Source organism: Chelonia mydas, chromosome 3 (assembly GCF_015237465.2).
Source record: "Chelonia mydas isolate rCheMyd1 chromosome 3, rCheMyd1.pri.v2, whole genome shotgun sequence".
NCBI classification, from domain to species: domain Eukaryota; kingdom Metazoa; phylum Chordata; order Testudines; family Cheloniidae; genus Chelonia; species Chelonia mydas.
In genome coordinates, this window is record NC_057851.1 from 127,684,492 (window position 1) to 127,709,321 (window position 24,830).

At 44.4% G+C, this 24,830-nt stretch overlaps 1 protein-coding gene and 1 long non-coding RNA gene across 9 annotated transcripts in view; one reads left to right on the plus strand and one right to left on the minus strand.

Annotated features, from left to right (window-relative positions):
* Window positions 1-5,103, minus strand: part of LOC119565814 — a 32,421-nt gene extending 27,318 nt beyond the window's left edge. For both annotated transcript variants that reach the window (XR_006289706.1, XR_005224796.2), the window contains exons 1-2: window positions 4,713-5,103; window positions 3,761-4,217 (exon numbers count right to left, since the gene is read on the minus strand). This is a non-coding gene — a long non-coding RNA (uncharacterized LOC119565814). The remainder of the gene's footprint in view (window positions 1-3,760; window positions 4,218-4,712) is intronic.
* Window positions 1-24,830, plus strand: part of DISC1 (DISC1 scaffold protein) — a 369,386-nt gene that overhangs the window by 184,560 nt on the left and 159,996 nt on the right. For all 7 annotated transcript variants that reach the window (XR_006289703.1, XR_006289704.1, XM_043543293.1 and 4 more), the window contains one exon: window positions 19,216-19,404. Coding sequence is in view for 5 of the 7 variants with exons in the window: in XM_043543293.1 (XP_043399228.1) it covers window positions 19,216-19,404 (189 nt within the window). In the remaining 2 variants the exon portion in view is untranslated. The remainder of the gene's footprint in view (window positions 1-19,215; window positions 19,405-24,830) is intronic.

A 24,830-nucleotide genomic window follows, 5' to 3' on the forward strand; every position in this document is an offset into this window, starting at 1 on the left:
TTTTTGATGTAAATAATTTTCAGCAGTAAAATGAGGGGAACACCAAACGTGTGGATATTAATAACTTAGGGACTAAAATGAGTGACATCCCTCAAAAAAGACACAATTGAGAGGTATGAACTGACCTGTAAAAAAAGAAATCTGCCAAAGTTTAGGCTAGTAGTTTAAACAAAATATCATCCACTTATATATACAAAGAAGAGACAGGCAGCTAACAGACTGTTAGATGGCTGCTAGGGGATTATTTTATCTGACTAATCAAATAAATGATTCTGTATATTAGCATTAGAGGCTAAGAAAGCATTAATCATGTAGGGTGGAATTATTTTAGAGCAGTTTGGAACAATATGGAATTGTGGATAACTTTCTTAGCTGGACAAAAACTTTATCTGTAACCTGCTGTGAAGATGAAGAACCGTGGATATAATCAGAAGTTTTCATTCAATCTGGAAGCACCAAGTAGGGAAGTTGTGTGTTACCTGTGCTTTTTACCTTGGCAACTGAATCACTTGCTGAATGAATCCACTGCAACAACATTGTTAAAGGATACCCAGCACAAAATTTCCCTATATGCTAATGATGTTACTTTGTTCTTAGCCAACCCCATAATTACCTTGAGGGAACAGTGTCAAAGTAGAAAGTTTATCAAATGAAGTCTGACATATTGGCCCAAAGGTTCAGTTTGATACTGGTACCTTGTAATACAATTATCAAGTAATATATATTAGTTATATGAATTTAAATATAAAATATTTACAATTTGGAGAGTTGGAAAGGCAATACTATTTCATGGATATGCAGGGTAGTTCAAACAAAATGAACATTTTACCTACACTCACCTTTCTATTCCAGACACATCAATTTACAGTACTGGGCAAAATGCTCCACAAAGTGCAAAAAGATATTTAATCTTTTATATGGAAGAAACAAAAACGCAGAATAAATGCAATCCCAAACATGAAAGTCTACTAGTGCTGCCAGTTCAATTTGATTTAATCTTAACCTAGACAAACACTGGAACCATTTGAGAACAGAAGGAATATTGTTTAATATTAAACAATAATAACTTAGCCTGCATTTCAATACCCGATAAATAACAGCCATTCTGCTGGCGTGGGGTAAAATATCATACAAACTGAGTAGTTTCCCCTCTTCATTATATCCTAATCTAGAATTTAATCAGCAGAAATGTTAGGGAATCTTCAGCTTTATGAAGGGTATGTAATAAATACAATCGATCAATTATATCATGAAGACACTAATAAGTTTCCAAAAAAATTAGAAACCACTTTGGGTGTTCACATCTCCCTTCTACCACTATTTACAGCTCAGATCTTTGAAATCAATGGAGCTGCACCAGTTTACACCACCTGAGGCTCTTGCCCAGTATTTTTCATAAAACATAATAAATAGGACGTTAGTAGAGAGTTCATGGTTTTAGAATCAGTAGCTCTGCTGGAACTACAGTTAATAAGAGTACCATCTCACAGATAGATACATAAAGTAATGGGGAGCCAAAGAAAGAAGAATGCTAGGTTCCTTGGGTTGGGATGGGGTTCGGGGGAGATGTTAATAGAGATACAGCTGTTGAGAAAAAACTGTTGATGCAGTCTTTTTGGTCAGTGTCTTTTATATGTACCATTGTAAAAGAAAACTATTCTGAGATACTGTATCAAAGCTTTAAAAAGTTTAAAAATTGCTTATTCTAGCAAAGCTTTAAAAGTTTATAAAATAGCCTGTGATCAGTGCAGGAAGGGATATGGAAATATAGGAAGGTTTATTCTTATCTGGGGAGATGGCTCAGAGGCACAAGAATTGGTGCGGCAAGATTACAGATCAAATCAAATTAATGCTCAAAAATAGCAAGGAAATACAAATTCGCTAAGGTTAATATGGTAACCCTTTGTAATGAAGAATATTGCACTGATCCATATAAATAAAAAATACTGTTGCAATATTTATTTTAAATTCATTTTCACTATTTTGAAAATTGTAGGTTAATCTGTGATGAAAGGTATAATTCTAATTTTTGCATAGTAAGAAAATAAAGGGTAGAGCGGAAGATCTGAAGTAATCCACCATTTTAGGTGATGTTTTGTCAATTTACTAGCTGTGCAGATGAGAGAGATTACATGTATGTTATAGTCTCTTTAGGTACTGTAACTGTGTGAAAACAATTTTCTTCTTGAAAATAATAGTAATGAAATCTGACAAATGCTTAGAGACAGCGAAGGTGCGTGTGTGAGAGAGTGAGAGAGAGTCACTAATTTTCTTCACTTCCTTCATAATTAGTCTTATCATTGCAAGTGTAAATTAGACCCAGATGTAGAAACTAGGCCAAGAAGGCTTATACCTCATTTGGAAAGAATATTAAGATCCTTAGACTGAATAGAGATTTAGGTCATCATTTAACTAATAGCACTGAATAACTGTTTTATTAGATATATAGTAGCTGGCCTGAAAATGGGAGTTGGTTGGGTGATTGATTGTGATATGACCTCCAGTACTTTTAAAAAGATAAGAGCATCCCTCTTTTGTGACCTATATCTGCGTAAGGTGGCGTTACAGGTTAGTAGCATGGAATGTGTATTTAACCACTTCCCTTTTACCAAATGTACTGTGTTGGCACTGTTGCCTCTCATAATAAATCTGGACATTGGAGACTGGGGAATAAGATTATGTCCAGATGGGTGCTAAAAGGCTTGCAACAGGTTGGCTTTTAGTTTAAAACACTTCATGTCTCTTAATGATAATTGAGATTAGGTAAAACAGAGCCATCAGAGTAGAAATTTGCCTATGCCTGGTGGTGAACATATGATTAACCACCACTCCACATGTTTATGCTAATGTGATGTTAACTCCTTTGTTTGCTTGAGATCATGTTGCAATCTGCTTAATTTTATGCAAATTAGATATTGTCCTTGGAATCCTAGCAAGGTGACAAAATGGCTTTATGTTAGGCAAAATTTGCTCAGTCTTTCTTTATATGATTCCTAAGTTGTGCTGCTGTTCCATCAAAAGACACGGGTGTTCCTCTTTCATCTTTTGTAACTTTCTCACGGTCAAGAAATGCTATTAAGAAAGGGGAAGAAAATTCAGCTAATGTCTCAGTGTGCCTATTGCATTTCAGTACTCCTCCTCAATATCTTGGGTAATTGGGCTCCTTGGGAATATAGGCCTTAATATATAATTGATCTGTTGCATTCGGTATCCTGCCTCTTCAGTGGTGACCTATACCAGATGCTTCAGAAAAAGATGAACCTCTCTCAAGCCAAAACCCATTATTCCCCCAACCAATTGTGTAATGTTGTATACTGGGGATAAATAGATCAGGGGGATACGGAATGAAAGGATTGGTGAGTAGTAATTGGATAGGATGCTAGTGTGTAGTGGGAGGATAAAGATGGAAAGAGGAGATGGAGGGTGTGGGAAAAAAAGCAAAGAGCAAGAGATTTCTGGGAATAAGATGACAGAGAAAACATGAAGGGAGAAAATATAATGCAGGGAAGATTATATATTTGTGCTCGTGTGTGCGCACACCATTCACATAAATGATCATTCCACCTTGCACTCCTATAGTGCATTCTTGGCCTGACTCTAAGGCAAAGATTCACAAATTATTATTTTTTGTTGATGGACCCCTTTTCAAATGCGTGTTAATCCCAGACCCCCAGACTGAGAAACTGACAAAAGTACACACATGCTTCATATAAACATGTACTGTTAGTAATGCTTTAAGAAAAGGAGTTTGAGTACTTACAGATATCAGTGAGATGGGCATGCCTGTTTCTTACTGCAGAGTCTGTCTATCTTTGGTTGACAAGCAAACTTGTAAATCATTCTCCACTTCCAGTTGGGACCTGAACTTTGTCTTCATCAAGGTCATGGTAGAGAATGATGCTTCACATATATATGTTGCTGGCAAAGGTAGCAACACTTTCATTGCTTCTGTAACTAAAACTGGGTACTCCACAGCAACAGTTGACCAAAACTGGCAAGGTGTCTGTGCCTGAATCTGCAGGGCAGTTCATCCAGCTCCTGTTCTGCTTTTTCACTCAAACGGCAAGACAACGTAGCAAAAGTTGAGAACAGATACCGAACCCAATCATATTTCTCCATGTTTATATTTTTAAAGTAAACTCTGAAGTACTCTGCCAAAGTTGAAAGGTGAGTAATGATCTGTCACTCAGTTGTCATGCTGTTAGTATCCAGAAAATCTGTCAATAGAGGAAACATATCTGAGAGTCTACTGCTCATTCTAGTTTTCCAAACCTCTACTTATCATAGAATATCAGGGTTGGAAGGGACCTCAGGAGGTCAACTAGTCCAACCCCCTGCTCAAAGCAGGACCAATCCCCAATTTTTGCCCCAGATCCCAAGTGGCCCCCTCAAGGATTGAACTCACAACCCTGGGTTTAGCAGGCCAGTGCTCAAACCACTGAGCTATCCCTCCCCCCCTGATAAAAATAAAAAAAAAAGAAACATTTCATAGAACATCAGGGTTGGAAGGGACCTCAGGAGGTCATCTAGTCCAACCCCCTGCTCAAAGCAGGTCCAATCCCCAATTTTTGCCCCAGATCCCTAAATGGCCCCTTCAAGGATTGAACTCACAACCCTGGGTTTAGCAGGCCAAAGCTCAAATCACTGAGCCTATCCCTTGTTAATGTGAAATTCTGAAATTACTTCTGAAATTCTATAATCTTGTCACTCACCTCAAGTATGGTGGTATTGCCCATTTGTGTGAACAGGTTCAGTGGATTCCACCAGTTAAAAATGTCTGTGAGGTCTGCAAGCTTTGCAGTGCATATCGGGTCAGAAAAGTTTGCGGCAATCTTGGGATTGTGCACTGAAAGAAAACCCAGCAGCTCTTTGTGAAGCTCAAAAACTCTTTTTGGCACTCTGCCATGAGATAGCTAACTCACTTCCATATGAAACAATAATTTGTCATATCCTGCACCTATTTCTAAACACAGATTTGCAAAAAGGCATGAATTCAAAGGCCAGAACTTTACAGAATTCACAACTGTCACAGCTGCATTGAGCACATCATGTAATTCAGGTTCAGGTTCCATTTTCTTTGACGGACGGGCCTGGCAATGCAAGGTACAGTGTGTTTCAGTTACCTGTGGATTTATGGCTCGTATTCTTGCTTCATCACCACTCCTACTGTCTATTATAGAAGCAGCACTATCCATGCAAACATCAACACATTTCTCTCAATTCAGCTATTCAGCTTTCATGAAATTATCCAATAATTTGAATATTTCCTGACCTGTTGTCTGTTCTGGTAACCTCTGACAAAAAAGAAAATCTTCCAAAATTTCTCCCAGTCAAACATAACAAACACACACTAATAATTGTGCTGCATTACCAACATCAGTTGTCTTATCAAGCTGAATTGCAAACCGTTCACATGTACGTAGCCTTTCAGTTAGATAGCATTTTACATTATTTGAAAGTGATTCAATTCTCTTACTAACTGTGTAGTTAAAAAGTGTTACGGCCTTAAGTTTCTTCGCAGCATCTTCCCTTACCATCACTTTGCACATTTCTATAGCAGCTGGAAGAATTGGTCCTTCTCCAGCGGTACAGGATATTTTACTCTTTGTAATCTGAAGTGCTGTTAAGAAAGATGCTTTCGGAGCCTTTTCTGGAACTGATGTTATGTTTGTCTTTTGAGTTTTCTGTTGATCGTATTCTTCTTTCTCATTGAAAAAAGTCTCTGGGTTTATCTTTATACTCAAGGTGCCTGTTGAGAGGTGTTGTTTCAATTTTGTGGATTTCATTGCTTTGTTTGATAGGATTTATAAGCATACAATGCATTGGGGTTGTCCATAACTAAATTCCATAAAACCAGAATCAGTATAACTTTCGTCAAACTTTCTGTTCGTCATTTGTTTCTTACTGCTTGACTCTGCATTGTCCATGACTTCAGCACAACTAGCAGTACTAGTATGAGGACGTTTTAAAAATGTATCCATTCTTCAATGTAATTTGCTCACACACTGTAAAAATATATTCCACTTCCACCCACCAAAGACGTCTCAATCATAAAAAAACAAAACACATCTCTTCTGATTTGCTGTCACAAAGCAGGGAGATTTTTTATGTTGATGCTTATGCAATGAGAGTATTACAGCATTGTTCATGCACCATTTGTTGGTTTTAATCGTTAGGCAATGCAGAAGTGTGGTGAGATTTTTTTTTTTAGTTATTCATAATATTTTGCAGAACCCTTGCGCAGTCTCTGAGGACCCCAGTTTGAGAACCACCATTCTAAGGTATAATCTGGTCTCTTTGTACTGCTCAGGCTGCTCAAAGGAGCCTAATTCTAGCTGTAATTAGCCAGCTGAGAATTTCTCTGAGAGTGGAGTGTTTCTCTCAGCTGAGGTAAAGATGTCCGAGTCAGTTCCTGACACAACCTCTCACCTTCCTCACTGGCACAGAGCGTGTTCTGGGGAGGGAAGAGGTGGATCCTTAGCCAGTGTAAGTTACAGTAGCCCCTAAATTGCCCTAACTTGCTCTGAGGCTATTGCAAAACAGCCCACTAACTCATGGAGCTGTGTAACTGATCTTTCACCTATGCTTAATGGATCTTGGCTGTAGAAGAAAATCTGCCCCACCATCTTCAAAGTATAATCAGTGTTTGAACTGAATGGAGCACATATAGGAATCACGGTGAGAAGGAGGGAGAGATTTCCTTGTGTCATTTGCAATTCTTTCCCTTCTCTGGATACTGCTATTCCTGCCAAGAATGAGTTTTATCCCCAACTTATATAAATTCTTCTGGAGAGCTAACTTTTTGTCTTTGAAAATACAATAGAGTGTTCCAAATTAAATGGATTTTAAAGAAATTTCCTTGGGTAAATTCTCTTCAGAAACTCAAACTTTTATTTTCTCTGCCCCACTACAATTAATCTCTTTTGTGAGCTGCTCAAAAGATATTTCCTACTTTGCACCTGCTGATTTGATCCTGGTATAATATTCTTCTATGCCCTCTAAATGGCATTTCCTTCTGTCTGTCTGTCTGTCTCTCTCAACTAGCTTTTCTGTAGCAGATCCTGTAAATGGGCCTTCATACAGTGTATTTGCAGGATCAGATGGACAATTTGTATTGCATTATGCCTCATAATAAAAATGGTTGGTATCATTTTTAGGAAATGATAATTGGATCCCAATTCTGGGCCCTAGTTTTTTGAGGTATGTTGGTGATGAAGGCATCTTGCTCATTCATTGTTCATTCCTTCTTGTCTGCAATCCCATTAGCTCTGCTGCTTTCAGAATCTGGTATCTATCACTACATCTAATTCCTCCTCTTTTCTTTGCACTAAGCTTTCCTTATGTGCTCCTAGACCCTCACTTTATCTATTGAAGTCTAAGTTGCAATCAAACTCTGTATCCTCATCAACAACTGGGTGGAAGATTTTATGACTTGTATTAGTGGCATTGATGGATACCATAATGGTGATTGCCCTGAGGAAGAACACCTGTTAGCTCTTTACTTCTTATTATTGCTCCAACAGGTGTTGATTTTTAAAAAGTTTTGTTAGAGGAGGAAGAAAGGTGAATGTGTGCTTTGTGCTTAGTGTCGTTGTTTTTTCCCCCCAGTTGGTTTCCCAGCATTCACATTTTCCTGTATTGCAGAAATCGTTCCTTTGCTAGATGTTGAACAATATTGGACATAGCTATAGCAGAGCTGGTAGTATACTTCTCTAAATGCAATATAAATGATAAACTAATAGTTGCTGCCAGTGATGAGCTGCCAAAATCTTAACAATGGGTTCCCTCCTCACCCCACGAGGGGGTCGTTGCCCACCCCCACCCCCCGGGACCCCTGGCCCATCCACCCCCCTCCCCTGTCCCCTGACTGCCCCCAGAACCGGGCAGGAGGGTCTCGTGGGCCACCGTAGTGGGTGCCCACCCCTAAGAGCCAGAGGCACCTGCCGGGGGGTGAGGTGGGAAGTCCTGGAGGTGCTTACCTGGGGCAGCTCCCAGGAAGCATCTGGCAGGTCCCTCTGGCTCCTGGGGGCGGCGGAGCATAGTTAGGAGTGGGAGTGGCGGCTCCCCCCACTGATCACATCAAAAGTGGCGCCTTAGGCGCCAACCCTGGGTGCTCAGGGGCTGGAGCCCCCGTGGGGAAAATTTGGTGGGTGCAGAGCACCCACTGGCAGCTCCCTGTCCCGCGCCCAGCCCCAGCTCACCTCACCTCCGCTCTGCCCCCTCCGCTGAACAGCTGAACAGCACAAACAGCTGATTCGCGGAAAGCCTGGGGGGGGCAGAGAAGCAGGCGGCGGCTTCACACTCAGGCCAAGGGTGGCGGAGGTGAGTTGCGGCGGGGAGCGGTTCCCCTGCACGCCCCCCTCCCCCGGGTTACCTGCTGCGGTGTGGCCGGCCCTCCTCGCGCCCCCCTCCCCAGCTCATCTCCGCATCCCTGGGCTTGAGCGGGAAGCCGCGGCCTGCTTCTCAGCCCACTCCGGCTTTCTGCGCGAACAGCTGATTCGCGGGAAGCCGGGGGGCGGGGGCGGAGAAGCAGAGCGGGGTGGTGCGTACAGGAGAGGAGGCGAAGGTGAAGCGGAGGTGAGCTGGGGCCGCGGCGGGGGCGGGGAGCTGCCGGTGGGTGCTCTGCACCCACCAAATATTCCCTTTGGGTGCTCCAGGGCTGGAGCACCCATGGAGTCGGCGCCTAAGGCGCCACTTTTGGCCAGTTAAATTTAGAAGCCCTTTTAGAACCGGTTCTCTCTCGCGGAACAACCGGTTCTAAAAGGGCTTCTAAATTTAACAACCGGTTCTAGCGAACCGGTGTGAACCAGCTCCAGCTCACCACTGGTTGCTGCTTGGCTTGTTGCATATTAGAAGAATTCACTGTTAAATCAATGACCCACGATTCCCTATATCTTAGACTTTTTTCTCCTCTGAGAGTCATGCAATGGAGAGGTGGTGTCACCGGTTCTCCTGAACCAGTGGAGCATCTCATGACGCAAACACCCTTTAATTTTACAGCAGTCAATTGATATCCAACTTAAGATGGCTGCCTGGGCTTTAAATTCCATTATATAAAACAAATCAGTATTTCACTGGCTCAATCAAAAGGTGCAATCAGAGTTAGGCCCTGACCAGGCTGGGGTTTTGGCTTAAGATGGGAAAACCCTTCCTTCTCTGCCCCAGCTTCACCCAGAACTGCCACCTCAAGGAAGCAGCCAGCCATTTTTACATAGCCCATCGGGTCTTGATTTGGCTTCTGCCTGCTCCCAGCCTTTCTAGCCACTGAAGGACCAATTATTCTTGGTTCTACTAGCAGCTGATCCAGGTTGGCTTCTCTAAGCAACTCTTGGAGGTCTAAACTTGCTGCTCCCTTCTCCCAAAATGACACCTTTCTTTGGTGTGCCCCATGGAACTTGAATCTAGTCTTAACAAAGCTGATGGGTCCCCTTCTTTGAGCCTCTGGTGACCTGCTCTCTGTAGCACCTTTCATGAAGGTAGCTTTTTTAGTAGCCATTACATCATCCAGGAGAGTGGGAGAGATGAGGACTCTAGTATCAGATCCTCTGTATACGGTTTTCTATGTGAACAAAGTCTACCTTTGTTCTCACTCAAGGTTTCTTAGAAGCATAGTTTTCACTTTTATATTAACCAAGCAATCTTCTTATTGACCTTCTTCCCAAAGCCTCATGGTAGTAAGGTTGAGGAGGGACTGAACACCTCTGGATGTTAGAAGACCTTTAGCGTTTTATCCGGTACGGGCTAAACCTTTCGGATCTTCGACTCAGTTGTTCATTGCATTTATCAACAGAATGAAGGGCAGTCTTGTCTCCACTCCGAGGATATTGTCTTGGATATCCAGTTATATTTGCCTGTGTTACCAGTTGGCTAACATAAAGCTGCCAGGTGGAGTGTTGGATCATTCAACTAGGTCCCAAGGAATCACTCTGGCCTTTCTGGCTAATGTTCCCATATTAGACATTTGCAAAGTGGGAACCTGGTCAGCATGTCATGTATTTGCCTTTGACTATGCTATCTCTCAACAATCTAGAGAGAGTGCTAAATTTGGACGAGTAATCCACCAATCCCTGTTCAAAAATATCTCTGAACCCACCTCTAGTTGGGACTGCTTGTGAGTCACGTACAGTGGAATGGACGTGTGCAAATCAGTCAAAGAAGTAGAAATGTTTACTAAGCATTACTAAGCAAATGTCCGTTCCATGATCCGTCCTCCTTCCACTCTTTATTTTTATATATGAGTAGGTAGGAAGGATCTGAGGGGTTTGGGGCTGGCTCCTCCCTTTATGCCTGCACACAATGCGTGAGGCAGCAGAGGGTGCTTGTGCATCCCTGAGGGGTACCATTACCACTGGGGAAAAAAGCTCTCCAACAATGGTGTACTGCAGTGCACACACACCTACAGTGGCATAGACATGTGCAACACATTTAAAAGAACAACAGTTATGGAAAGATTAGTAATAATTTCTTATTTTACCTCTGTGTTTGGTACTGGTATGTGGCCTGGAATACTGTGTCCAGTTTTGGTGTCCACAATTCAGGAAGGATGTTCACAAGTTGGAGAGGGTTCAGGGAAGAACCATGATTAAAGGATTAGAAAACCTGCCTTACAGTGACAAATTCAAGGAGCTTAATCTATTTAGTTTAACAAGAGAAGGTTAAGAGGTGACTTGATCACAGTCTACAAGTATCTACATGGGGAACAAATATTTGATAGTGGACTCTTCACTCTAGCAGGGAAAGATCCAGTGGCTGGAAGTTGAAGCTAGAGAAACTCAAACTGGAAGTAAGGCATACATTTTTAAAAGTGAGGGTAATTAACCATTGAAACAATTTACCAAGTTTCGAGATGGATTCTACATCACTAACCATTTTTAAACCAAGATTGGATGTTTTTCTAAAAATATGCTCCAAGAGTTTTGGGGGAAATTCTGTGGCCTGTGTTATGCAGAAGGTCAGTATAGATGATCACAGCGGTCCCTTCTTGCGTTGGAATCTATGAAGCATCCAGAAACAGATAAAGTACTATTGGTAAATGAGATAGAACACCACCATGTGAGGAGTCCCATTCACTGCTACCAATAAGGGGTGTGAGGTGGGCTTCTGAAACTCCATGTTGTCAGATCATTCTTCAGATGGAGAAGGATTGTCTTAAGGAAGCATTGTCTTAAGTTGGGAGGACATGGGATAGGTGCCATGGGAATCAATAAGACTGAGTCCTTGTAACTGAGAATTGGCCCAGCAAATCACCATGATTTTTTTCCTGCCCATCCAAATAGCTTGTGTTAGGGCTTGTCTATATCAGGAGGTATGTCCTGATTAAATCTATATGTGGAGGCTCTTTTTCCAGAACAAGGCACTCTTATTCAGGAATATGCGCGACCACACATGGTCATAATCTGGAGTAGTTAATCCACTTTAAATTCACATCCTACTTTATTCTAGATTAATTTTCAAAGGTTAACAAACCCTTAAGTATATCAGTAAATAGCTGTGACCATTTTACTCCCAGACCAGTCTCTTGTAAATTCACTGACAAGGAGCAATTGTTGCTAGGATAGTAGTATAGAAATGTGAAACTTCACCGAGGTGGATCTCTGTTTCTCTGTTTCCCTCTGCACATGCATACTCATATATAAAATAAGATGGGGTGCTGGATCGTGACAAATGACATCTGTTCTGGTGTACTTAGAAATTACAGGCAATGGTAAAGTGTTACATTAGGCAGGCACATTTTGTGAAGTATGCAGTAGAGTTGCCAACTTTCAATTCACAGCCTTGCCCTGCCCGCCCCTCCTCTGAGGCCCTGCCCCCTGCTATGCCCCTTCACTGAGGCCACGCTCCCTGTTCACTTCATCTCCCTCCCTCTGTCGCTTGCTCTCCCCACCCTCAGTCACTCCTTCATTTTTGCTGGAGTGTGGGACGGGGTGAGGGCTCTGGCTGGGGCTGCAAGCTCCAAGGTGGGGCCAGAAATGAGGAGTTCAGTGTGGGAGGGGACTCCAGGCTGAGGCAGTAGGTTGCGGTGTGGCTGGGGGTGCGGGCTCTAGGGTGGCGCCAGGGATGAGGGGTTTGGGGTGCAGGAGGGGGCTCCGGGCTGGAGAATGTAGCCGAGGGGTTTGGAGTATGGAAGGGGGCTCTGGGCTGAGGCATGGGGTTGGGGTGTGGGAGGGTGTATGCCGTGATGAGCTGCCAAACTCTTAACAACTGGTTCCCTCCTCACCCCACGAGGGGGTCGTTGCCCACCCCCGCCCCCCGGGACTCCTGCCCCATCCAACCCCACCGTGACCTCTGACCCATCCACCCCACTCCCCTGTCCTCTGATTGCCGCCAGAACTGGGCAGGAAGGTCTCGTGGGCCACCGTAGTGGGTGCCCGCCCCACTCCTAAGAGCCAGAGGGACCTGCTGGGGGGCGAGATGGGGAGTCCCGGTGGTGCTTACCTGGGGCAGCTCCCAGGAAGCATCCAGCAGGTCCCTCTGGCTCCTAGGGGCGGGGGAGTGTAGCTGGGGGGGAGCAGGGGAAGTGGCCAATCCCTGCATTGATCACATCAAAAGTGGTGCCTTAGGCGCCGACTCCTTCGGTGCTCCGGAGCCGGAGCCCCCACAGGGAAAATTTGATGGGTGCAGAGCAACCACCAGCAGCTCCCTGCACCGCGCCTGGCCCCAGCTAACCTCTGCCTCCTCCCCTGAACCCACCGCCCCGCTCTGCTTCTCTGCGCCCCCTTCCCCCCTCCCTGGGTTCCTGCGAATCAGCTGTTTGGCAGGAAGCCTGGCGGGGGGGCAGAGAAGCAGGCGGCGGCTTCCCGCTCAGGCTGAGGGTGGCGGAGGTGAGCTGGGGCGGGGAGCGGTTCCCCTGTGCGCCCCCCCGCCCCCAGTTACCTGCTGCGGTGCGAGCAGCCCTCCTTGCGCTCCCCTGCCCCAGCTCACCTCCGCCACCCTCGGCCTAAGTGCGAAGCCACCGCCTGCTTCTCAGCGCACCCCGGCTTCCTGCCAAACAGCTGATTCGCGGGAAGCCTGGGGGGGCAGAGAAGCAGAGCGGGGCGGCGCCTTCAGGGGAGGAGGTGGAGGCAGAACGGAGGTGAGCTGGGGGTGTGGCGGGGAGCTGCCGGTGGGTGCTCTGCACTCACCAAATTTTCCCCTTGAGCGCTCCAGGGCTGGAGCACCCATGGAGTCGGCGCCTAAGGCTCCACTTTTGGCCAGTTAAATTTAGAAGCCCTTTTAGAACCGGTTGTCCCTCGCGGAACAACCGGTTCTAAAAGGGCTTCTAAATTTAACAACCGGTTCTAGCGAACCGGTGCGAACCAGCTCCAGCGCACCACTGGATGTATGGGCTCTGGGCAGGGGGTACAGGCTCTGGGGTGGGGCTGGGGATAAGGGGTTTGGGGTACTGGAGGGTGTTACGGGCTGGGATTGAGGGATTTGGAGGGCAGAAGGGGGATCAGGGCTGCGTCAGGGGGTTGGGGCATGGAGGGGGGAGTGAGGGCTCCGGCTGGGAGTGCAGGCTCTGGGGTGGGGATGAAGGGTTTGGGGTGCAAGAGGGTGCTCTGGGCTGGGATCGAGGGGTTCGGAGAGTAGGAGGGGGATCAGGGCGGGAGCTGGGGCAGCAGGTTGGAGCCTGGGAGGGGGTCACAGGTGCAGGCTCTGGGCAGCGCTTACCTCAAGCAGCTCCCAGAAGCAGCGGCATGTCCCCACCTCTGGCTCCTACATGGAGGCACAGGTAGGCAGCTCTGCAGGCGCTGCCCCCACAGCTCCCATTGGCAGTGTTTCCTGGCTAATGGGAGCTGTGGGGGTGGCGCTTGGGGCGGAGGCAGTGTTCGGAGCCCCCTTGCTGCCCCTACACGTAGGAGCCAGAGTGGGAACATGCCGGCTGCTTCCCGGGAGCCACGCAGTGTGGAGGCTAGCAGGGAACCTGCCAGCCCTGCTGCGTGGCACCGCCAACTGGACAGTCAATGGCCCGGTCAGCAATGCTAACCGGAGCTGCCAGGATCCCTTTTCGACCGGATGTTCCGGTCGAAAACCGGACATCTGGTCACCCTCGTATGCAGGTATGTTATATTGCCTGGTGATCCTGTCAGTTTTCACAAGCTGACTAATGCAAGATCACTGTGTGGATGGGAGGCCTCAGACTATATTGCAAGAAGTATTTGTGATTCAGGAGGTGGCCCATTCCTGTCTGGTCCGTACTGAATGAGGGTCTCTAAAATTTGAGTGTAATGTTTAATAAGTATGAGAAGGCAGATTGGGTGGATAGAAGACAGAGTGCTTTCACCAGCGTACTCAAGTGGACAGAAAGCCAGCTCAGAACAAGACTGCTGAGGCTTCTGCAAACATCTACTTTGTGTGTGCAGTGTAAAGGGAATGTTGATGGGTGGGCCAAATTTGATAGGCATTGTGGCCATGCACATGGGGTCACAACACCACTGAAATGTGGCCAGACAGAAATGTGTCTGTCTGGCATTATGGAGGTGTGGGTGGGCCAAATTTCAGTTGCATTGTGACCCCATCTACCAAATGATGGAGCGTTGCTCTGACCTGGGATTCCAGGTGCTGGAGCAACACTCTGGACCCCTGCAGCAGCACTAATCCCCAAATTATGGGGGGCCCCTGTGCACTTCCCTGGTTGCGCTGATTATTCCTCCACCAGTGTTTGGGATCCTTTTTGTCTGGATTGCTGAAGTCATTTATATTGGTTTAAGTTGTGAGAATTCTTTGCAAACTCTTGAGGTTAGATCCTGCAAGAGCTCTCAGACTTCTACCAAGTAGCCCTCGTTTTGTCTACTGACCACGTAATGCTTTATATAAAATCATTATATGTGCCTCATGTTGCAGTATTGATCTCTCACTGCACAAAATAAAACCCAGTACACCATTGTGGATTTAAATGATCACAAACCAAGCTCTCAGTTTCCTCCTCGCTACTACATTGCTTCTCAAAACAGATCATTGTGACTGTGGTGTGTAACGGAATGGCAGGATTTTTCTGTTGGCCCACCCTGCTGGTGTTAGAATCTTGCATAAAACTGCTAGTGTTCCAATGGCTCATTTTGGTCTGTACTGCTTATTAACCACCTCTGGATATAAGGGAGATGGGAGTGTCTCTCAACGGAGTGAGAATTGGGGATATAGGAGGGAGGCGGTCCCAGAGGAAAACATTAGGGACCTCCAAACTCAGAGAGGAAGTTTAGGCGAAGGTTTATTGTGATGTTGCTTTTTGACTACCAATAAAGCCAAATCCCAGAAGGGGACTGAGTTTGGTCACATAATTCAGGGTCAGCACAGGGTAGAGACTGAGACCATTCATAGAGTGTCATGAGTGATTGATAACTATGATTAGTCCGTGTTCCAAAGTGGAAAATTCATGAATGATTTTGGGGATAAATCCTTTTATATCTGATGCTCCTGGTAATGGAAAGTAGTAAGTCACAGAATTGATTTGGCAAAGAGCACTTAGTTAATTACAGGTTTTATTATAATCCCGGTTTCCTTTCACATGGTTGGATACTACTTTTTCTACTGAATTAATAAATTCTATGAGTGATTGTTTATTTCATATATTTATTCAAATTAAAAAATTTAACATCTTAAAAGTAGCACAGTAAAATTCCATGAACCTGCCAATGTTTTCATGAAATGTATTAAGCTGTTAATTTCACCCATCTGGTATAATATTATGTGGGTGTGCATATTTATACATACACACTAGAGAAATGCAGTCATTGCTGGTGAGGAACTCAATAGTCTTTCAGCTCTCATTAACACTCCACAATAGTTAGGACAAAATGAAGAATATCACATTTAATGCATATTGCCGGGGAATTTTGCCTAGGTAAATTACTTATCTAAACTGAAATTTGGCCCAGGCGCTGGAAGGAAATATCTATTCTTGTCAGAAATGCCATGGGATCTTTAATGACCACACCTGGGGTCATTAAACCTTGGTTTTAGGTCTCAGCTGAAAGATTTATTTATTATTTTGTTAATGACTACCACTTTCTGCACAACCAGCACTACTTTCTTCAGCATTCTAGATTTTCCTTACAAATTCTGATAAGGGTTTATTGGTTAAGGGTGTAAGATCATGGGCCCTGAACCAGGGCCTTTGAGTCCCTAGGCCATGCTCAGACTGTGGCCACCACCCAGTAGCTTACCCAAACTAGTGGAGAAGGGGGCTGGCGAAGCTGTAGCTCACAAAGGCTCTGCCCACAAAGCTGATTGAGGGAGATGTCCAGCCCCAACGATTGGCTGGGATGCATTATTTAAAGCAGATAGAGGTACAGGAAGTTGTTTGAGCAACTTGGTGAATCCCTGGCTACTACGAACCCTGCCTGTTTGCCTGACTGCTGAACCCTGACCCCCAGCCTGTTCCTGTCCACTTTGTCCCACACCCCTGTCTGTTCATGGTTCCTGCTTTCCTGACTCGCTTCAGATCCCTACTACTATGCCCTGCCCCTGACGCTGTCTCTGGCTCTGACCGTTGGTTTGGCACCTTACTCTGACCCTGGCTCCAGTTCCAGGCACCTGATTCTAGCTATTAGGCCTGACCGCCTATTCCCTGGATCTTCAGTGAGATCCAAAAGAACACTGTCTACAGTGGTACAGCTGTAGAAATTTAACCCCAGGTATTCAGGAAAGTGATGAATTATTGTGCTCTGTTTAGGTGGTAAAATTACTTTGTCATCAAAATGAGGCATTTTATCAAATTTATGATATTAACAAACTGAAATATTTTTACAGGTGTCTAACGGATATTTCTATAGTAACCAAAGTGACTTGTGGTTTCTAAAAAGCAGAAGGGCATTTTTTATAATGTTGGCAGGTAGGGATATAGATATATTTTTAAAATTAACTTTCTTGTGGCATTTAGAAAGTGCCTATTTTAGTTACTGTGATTGCGGTCAGGAGTTCACTGATGGCACTTTCAGGAGGTGGTGCACAGATCTGTATATGCTTTGATGATTTTTCATCACAGACTCACAGGCATATTTCTGCTGTCAGGAAAATCTACATCAGAGAGATTTACCTTATGGGCATATACTTGATGCCTTTTCATCATAGCCTGAGTTTTGATATTAACCTCCCCTCTGGGAATTCATAGTTATTCAACATGTATAAAACTTTCATGTATAGCATCATACCTTCTCCCTAGCTTTTTTCAGAAGTAGAAAGAAGGCTCCAGATTTTAATTAAGAATATCATCTTTTTTATGTTTTATTAAGGATCCTGTGCACTAAGGCTTGTAATGAGTTCTATTTCTTTGGAGAGATCATTGTTTTGTTGTCAGCCTTGCTGCCTTAGAGACATCTGAATATTTGCCATTCATCCATTATTATATGTCAACTTTTTCCTCATTTCCCCCCACCCCTGTGGAAGCAAATCACAGATTAGGTTTATAAAACATTTATAGTGGCTCAGGGTCGGGGGGGGAGGGGCGGGGCGCAAGGCGTGGATGACGCTTATACACCCTGCTCTTAGGGGTTATTTATAATTATTTATTTGTAAAAATTCACTGTAGGTTGAATTTTGGCAAATAGGATCTAACCTAGGCAATAGAAATGGAGATTTTGTTATAAGTAAAGAGAAGATTGTTTGATTTCTTTCATTTATGATAAGGGAAAAAATGATAGATTGAGAGTTCTTCTGACTCACAGGATTGAATTAAAAAATACACTATACTTATGTCTGAAGCTGAAAATTTGCCGATTGGTGCTTTGGGATATTTCTTAAAGAAAAACAAAATTGTTTACCTTAGAAAATCATCTGTTGTGTATAGGCAGCAGTTTATTGTCCTTTTCAACCAAAAATTTCATAAAGCATTTTGGTATGTGGACAATAGATGGAGCTGTTATGGTCTGGGATACCTATAATCTGTGCATTCTCTTTTGAGTTTTGAGGTGGTAGATGGATAATATATGCACAAGTGGATGTGCTTCACATTAATTTCTAGAAGCAGTGTTTCATCCGTAACCCTTGAATGCCCTTGCTGCTTACGTCAGAGCCCCTAAAGGTTATTTTATAGATCCGTGTTTACAGTTACTTATATGGCCCCTGCCACCTTAGGGCTAGTCTACATTTAAATGTTTTACTAGTATAACTATTTTGGTTGGGGGCGTGTGTATTTTTTTTACCGAAATAGCTATACCAGTGAAATCCCTACTGTGAACACAATTTAAATTGTGTAAAAATTACTTATACTGGTATGGTTATTCCCCTTCCCATACTGGAATAGCAAAAGTGGTAGAAAGCTCCTTTATACTGCTATAACTGCATCCACACTAGGGGGATTGTGCGATTTTAACTATACTGACATAGTTAAAATGGTACAACTTTCTAGTGTCATCAATGTAATTATCCTTGTGAAGTAGGGAAGTGCTATTATCTTGATCTTTACAAAACGAGGCACAGAGAGTGTAAGGACTAATAGTATAAGCAAGCCAGCGGTAGAGCTGGGAATTTAACTCAGGACTCCTGACTCCCTTTTCTGATTCTCTAACGGGAATCACACACTACTCAGGAACTGTAGGGCAAAATAAGATGGGAGTATCAGGAACCCTGCATGGCTCCTAAACTACACGTTTCAGGGAGAGAAAGAAGTCGAGAGTCCTGATTTTTAAGCACTTATCCATGCAACCTCAGCATTTTCTTTCTTGGTATATTATTTTTAATAGGTGCATACCATTTACAAACACAGTTTGTCCTATATATAAAAACCGTAAGGAAATAATGGTATATGGTATTTTTCGTTGTGCAAGAAAGATGTTTTCTGGAGTCTAACAGATTGATGATACCCATTTAAGTGTACTGTATCATCTGGCAATTATAAATTGAGGTACATTATAAAGCCTGATGATGATCTGATGGACTACAAGGTAATGACCCATGAATTACAATTTTCTTCAACTTAAATATCAGACAGGTTTTCCCCACAAATGTAAAAAATAATTAAAAACTAAAAAGGAGGGAATATTTCTGTGTAAAATAATCTAGGTAAACCATAATTGTGAACATTTTGTTCCAATGGGTTATTAAGAACGTTTCCTGTAATGGTATTTAGTGGAGCAGAAAAATTAAACAGAATGCAAAACTCTCCTCTCTTTTAATACTGTTGTTTTAGCTGCTGCTTGGGTCTTTAGTTGCTTAATTTCCTGTGTTTTCTGTGCAATCTACTGATGTTGCAAATGTTTGTTTCCTTCTCTCTTACCCTCCCTCCAAATGAATCTGCAGGAAGTAATTTCTGTACTGCTAAGGATCTTGCAGAAGAAATCAGATCATTAACATCTGAGAGAGAAGGGCTGGAGGGACTTCTCAATGAGCTGTTGGTGCTGAATGCCAGAAATGTCCGAAAATTAGAGGGAATTAAAGAAGATTTCAACAGATTGAAACAAGAACTGGAGCAGGGGAAGTCTGCCTTTGGTAAGTAGTTCACCAGCTGTTGGGTGATTGAAGCTTTGCTTTTGCTATATTGTGGGCAGACCAGTATTCTGCTTGATTGGATGAACAGCCCTGTGATGTGTGTGACATGCAGAACATACCATTTTTAGGAGGAAAATTTTGGCAGGACCTTGATAAACAGTAGTTTGTACATGCTGTCAGGCTCTGTCTTGTCATTCATGAGTGACATTTTTTCTAGCTTTGTGTATATTAGTTTTGTAGAGTGCTTTTGATATCTCTCTTAGCCCTGATTCTCAAAAAGTCTCTTGTGCTGAAACCTAATTAATAATAATAATGCCTTGTGCATGTACATCATGTGCATAATCAAATATCTTGTACATAAATGTTCTTGTACTTTTCATCTATGGAAAATATAGGGTGTCCACAACAGTAGGAACCTCTGCCTTTAACAGAATTGGGTATTTATTCAGTATGTTTGTTGGGAAAGTGTGTAACCCATAGAGGGCACAAGGTTTTGAAAGGAAGAAGTCTTTATTTAAATAAGTGGTTTAGCGAGTACAGCTAACAAGTCAACATAAGCCGCCTTTCTGGCTTACTGTTTCAAAGTGGAATCAGGAAATTTGATCTGTGATTAAGTGAATGCAACTGACAAAGTAGTGCTGCTTCTAAGTTCTGTAGATCCTCTGTCTTCTGCCTTCCCTTCCTGAAGCCGTCCAGTAAGTTACCAGATACAGTGGCTATGTTGCTTAAGTAAAAGATGGCGTAGTGTTTAATTGATTACAGATACACACAAACTGTAGTTGCCTCTGCCTGCTAAACATAATGGTATGTCTACACTACAAAATTAGGTCGATTTTATAGAAGTCAATTTTTAGAAATCGATTTTTTACAGTCAATTGTGTTTGTCTCCACTAAGCGCATTAAGTCGGCAGAGTGTGTCCTCAATACTGTGGCTAGCATTGACTTACAGAGCGGTGAACTGTGGGTAGCTATCCCACAGTTCCCACAGTCTCCGCTGCCCATTTGAATTCTGGGTTAAGCTCCCAATGCCTGATGGGACAAAACCATTGTCGAGGATGGTTTTGGGTACATGTTGTCAGTCGCCCTTCCCTCCCTCCCTCTGTGAAAGCAATGGCAGACAATCTGGGCCTGGCAAACAGACTGTGTTGCAGGTATGGGATGATTCCCAGTGGCTGTAAAACTTTTGCATGTATAAGGCCACTTTCCTCGAACTTCGTGAGTTGCTTTCCCCCATCCTGAAGCGCAGGAATACCAAGATGAGAGCTGCCCTGACAGTTGAGAAGCGAGTGGCGATAGCCCTGTGGAAGCTTGCAACACCTGACTGCTACTGGTCAGTCGGGAATCAATTTGGAGTGGGCAAGTCTACTGTGGGGACTGCTGTGATCCAAGTAGCCAATGCAATCACTGACGTTATGCAATCAAGGGTAGTGACTCTGGGAAATGTGCAGGTCATAGTGGATGGCTTTGCTGCAATGGTTTTCCCTAACTGTGGAGGGGCAATAGATGGAACACATAGCCCTATCTTGGCACCGGACCACCTTGCCAACCAGTATGTAAACCACAAGGGGTACTTCTCACTGGTGCTGAAAGCACTGGTGGATCACAAGGGACATTTGACCGACATCAACGTGGGATGGCCGGGAAAGGTGCATGATGCTCGCATCTTTACGAACTCCAGGCTGTTCGAGCAGTTGTAAGAAGGGACTTACTTCCCAGACCAGAAAATTACTGTTGGGGATGTTGAAATGCCAATAGTTAACCTTGGGGACCCAGCTTACCCCTTGCTCCCATGGGTCATGAAGCTGTACACAGGCAGCCTGGACAGTAGTAATGAGCAGTTCAACTATAGGCTGAACAAGTGCAGAATGGTGGTAGAATGTGCCTTTGGACATTTAAAAGCTCGCTGGCGCTGTTTGCTGACTAGGTTAGAACCTCAGTGCAACCAACATGTTATTGCTGCTTGCTGTGTGCTCCATAATATCTGTGAAAGTAAGGGGGAGACATTTATGGCGGGGTGGGATGTTTAGGCAAATTGCCTGGTGGCTGATTTTGAGCAGCCAGACACCAGGGCGATTAGAAGAGCACAGCTAGGAGTGCTGCGCATCAGAGAGGCTTTAAAAACCAGTTTCATGACTGCCCAGGCTACGGTGTGACAGTTGTGTGTGTTTCTCCTTGATGCAAACCTGCCCCCTTTGTTGATTTTAATTCCCTGTAAGCCAACCACCTTCCCCCCTTCGATCACAGCTGGCAAAGGAAATAAAGTAACTATTGTTTTAAAACCATGCATTCTTTCTTTATTAATTAAAAAAAAGTGAGATAACTGACAAGTTAGCCCGGGTGGGCTGGGGTGTGGGAGGAGGGAAGGACAAGGCCACATTGCTTATTGTAGCCACACTGCAAGTCAAAACTGTTTGAATGACAGCCTTCTGTTGCTTGGGCCATCCTCTAGAGTGGAGTGGCTGGGTGCCCGGAGCCCTCCCGCCCTGCGTTCTTGGGCGTCTGGGTGAGGAGGATATGGAACTTGGAGAGGAGAGCAGGTGGTTATACAATGGATGCAGCGGGGGTCTGTGCTCTTGTTGGCTTTCCTGCAGCTCGAACAGATGGTTCATCATGTCCTTTTGCTCCCCCATTAGCCTTAGCATCGCCTCCTGTCACTGCTCTTCACGCTCACTTAATGCTTTCTTGGCCTCTGCCACTGAATGCCTCCATGCATTCAGCTGTGCCCTATCAGTGTGGGAGGACTGCATGAGCTCGGAAAACGTGTCATTGCAAGTGCGTTTTTTTCGCCTTCTAATCTGTGATAACCTCAGGGATGAAGATGATAAGGGGAGCATGGAAACATTTGCACCTGGGGGGAGATAAAAAGGGAGAGTAAAATTTAAGAGGATACATTTCTGAGAATAAAAGGGAGACTCTTTCATAGTGAATCAAGCAATTCACAGCAGACAGCACATGTGCTTTAAGTACAAGGTTGCATTTTGCCTTTTATATTGAGCCACTTTGGTGACACATCACAAATGGCTGGGCAACAGAATTCGGTTTCCAGGCAGCCATGGTAAGCCTTTTGGTAGGTGGGGTTGGCTTCTTCCGCCTTCATAACATGTGGGAATGGTTTCAAACTGCAGCGCCATGCTTTCCAATAGCAAGCAATGGCAGCTGGGTTTCACATTTAAAAGGAGGGCCTTCGGTTTTTGGATGGATGTGCAGCACAAACCTCCCCCCACCTCACCGCATGGCTATTCTCTGGGATGATTCCTTCACCCCTCCCCCCGCCGCGTGGCTATTCTCCGGGATGATCCCTTTTAGCCAAGTGCAAACAACCCGGTATGAACTGAGTCCTTTTACTGTTCCCTTACAAAAAGTCCCCTATTTCAACCAGGTAACCGTGAATGATATCACTCTCCTGAGGCTAACACAGAAAGATAAAGACCGAATGTTGCTTGAATGCGACCAAAACAAAGGACCATTCGCTGCCATGCTTTGTGCTGCAATAATTCCAGACTACTTGCTACTCACTTGGCGTGGTAAACGAAATAAGGCAGCCCTCCCCAGAAACCTTCTGCAAAGGCTTTCAGAGTACCTCCAGGAGAGCTTCATGGAGATGTCCCTGGAGGATTCCCGCTCCGTCCCCAGATGCGTTAACAGACTTTTCCAGTAGCTGTACTGGCCGCGAATGCATCCCAAGTCTTCAGGGCAAATCAAACATTAAACGCTATTGCTTTTAAACCCTGTACTGTAGTTACAAATGTGCACTTACCAGAGGGATCCCGCCTTGGGAGGGTATTGGCTCCAGAGTAATGAAAAGGTCCTGGCTGCTGGGGAGAACGGATTCACTGCTTGCTTGCTGCTCATTCTCCTCCTCCCCCTCATACACAAAATCCTCCTCCCTGTTGCATGAGACTCCCCCCTTGCAGGTGTCCACGGACAGTGGTGGGGTAGTGGTAGGGTCCCCCCCTAGAATGCCATGCAGCTGATCATAGAAGCAGCATGTACGGAGCTCTGACCCGGAGCGACCATTTGCCTCCTTTGTCTTTTGGTAGGCTTGCCTGAACTCCTTAACTTTCACGTGGCACTGCTGTGTGTCCCTGTTGTAGCCTCTCTCCACCATGCCCTGTGCGATTTTGCCATATATATTAGCATTTCTTATATTTGATCGGAGTTCTGCCTGCACAGATTCTTCTCCCCATACAGCAATCCAATCTAGTGTCTCCCGTTCGCTCCATGCTGGAGCTCATTTTTGATTCTGGGAGGAATGCATGGTCACCTGTGCTGCTGAGCTCGCCATGCTGACCAAACAGGAAATGAAATTCAAAATTTCCTGGGGCTTTTCCTGTGTACCTGACTAGTGCATCAGAGTTAAAAGTGCTGTCCAGAGCGGTCACAATGGAGCACTCTGGGATAGCTCTCAGAGGCCAATACCGTCAAATTGTGTCTGCGCTACCCCAAATTCGACCCAGCAAGGTCAATTTTAGCTTGACTCCCCTCGCTGGGGAGGAGTACAGAAATTGATTTTAAGAGCCGTTTAGGTCGACGGAATGGGGTTGGTTGTGTAGATGCATTCATTTTAAAATCGACCTAACACAGCTAAATTCAACCTAACCCCGCAGTGTAGACCAGAGCTTAGAGTTGCTTTCTTGAGAGAGAATTAGAGATAGTTCCAGAGTTTGAAACTCTTTTCCTACCTCAAAATCTTCTGAGCAGCATGCTGGTAGAAGAGACAACAGCATTGCTCTTTTGGAAGGATGCTGAGTTTTTTTTCGAAGGTGACCAGACAGGAAGAGCTATCTTAAAAACAAAAAGATGGATTTTGTAGGCCACTAAAGAGATTTAAAGCAACAGTACTCTTGAAAATATATGTAGGAAGGGAAGGAAGATGTATCCTCTATGCTACTAGACAATATTTATCCTGCTAGAAACAGAGACAAACACCTACAAGATCTCTTTCAAGCATTCTTATAACTACAATACCCACCTGCTGAAGTGAAGAAACAGATTGACAGAGCCAGAAGAGTACCCAGAAGTCACCTAGTACAGGACAGGCCCAACAAAGAAAATAACAGAACGCCACTAGCCATCACCTTCAGCCCCAACTAAAACCTCTCCAGCGCATCATCAAGGATCTACAACCTATCCTGAAGGATGATCCCTCACTCTCACAGATCTTGGGAGACAGGCCAGTCCTCACTTACAGACAGCCCCTCAACCTGAAGCAAATACTCACCAGCAACCACACAATAAAAACACTAACCCAGGAACCTATCCTTGCAACAAAGTCTATTGCCAACTCTGTCCACATAGCTATTCAAGGGACACCTTCATAGGACCTAATCACATCAGCCACACTATCAGAGGCTTGTTCACCTGCACATCTACAAATGTGATAAATGCCATAATGTGCCAGCAATGCCCCTCTGCCATGTACATTG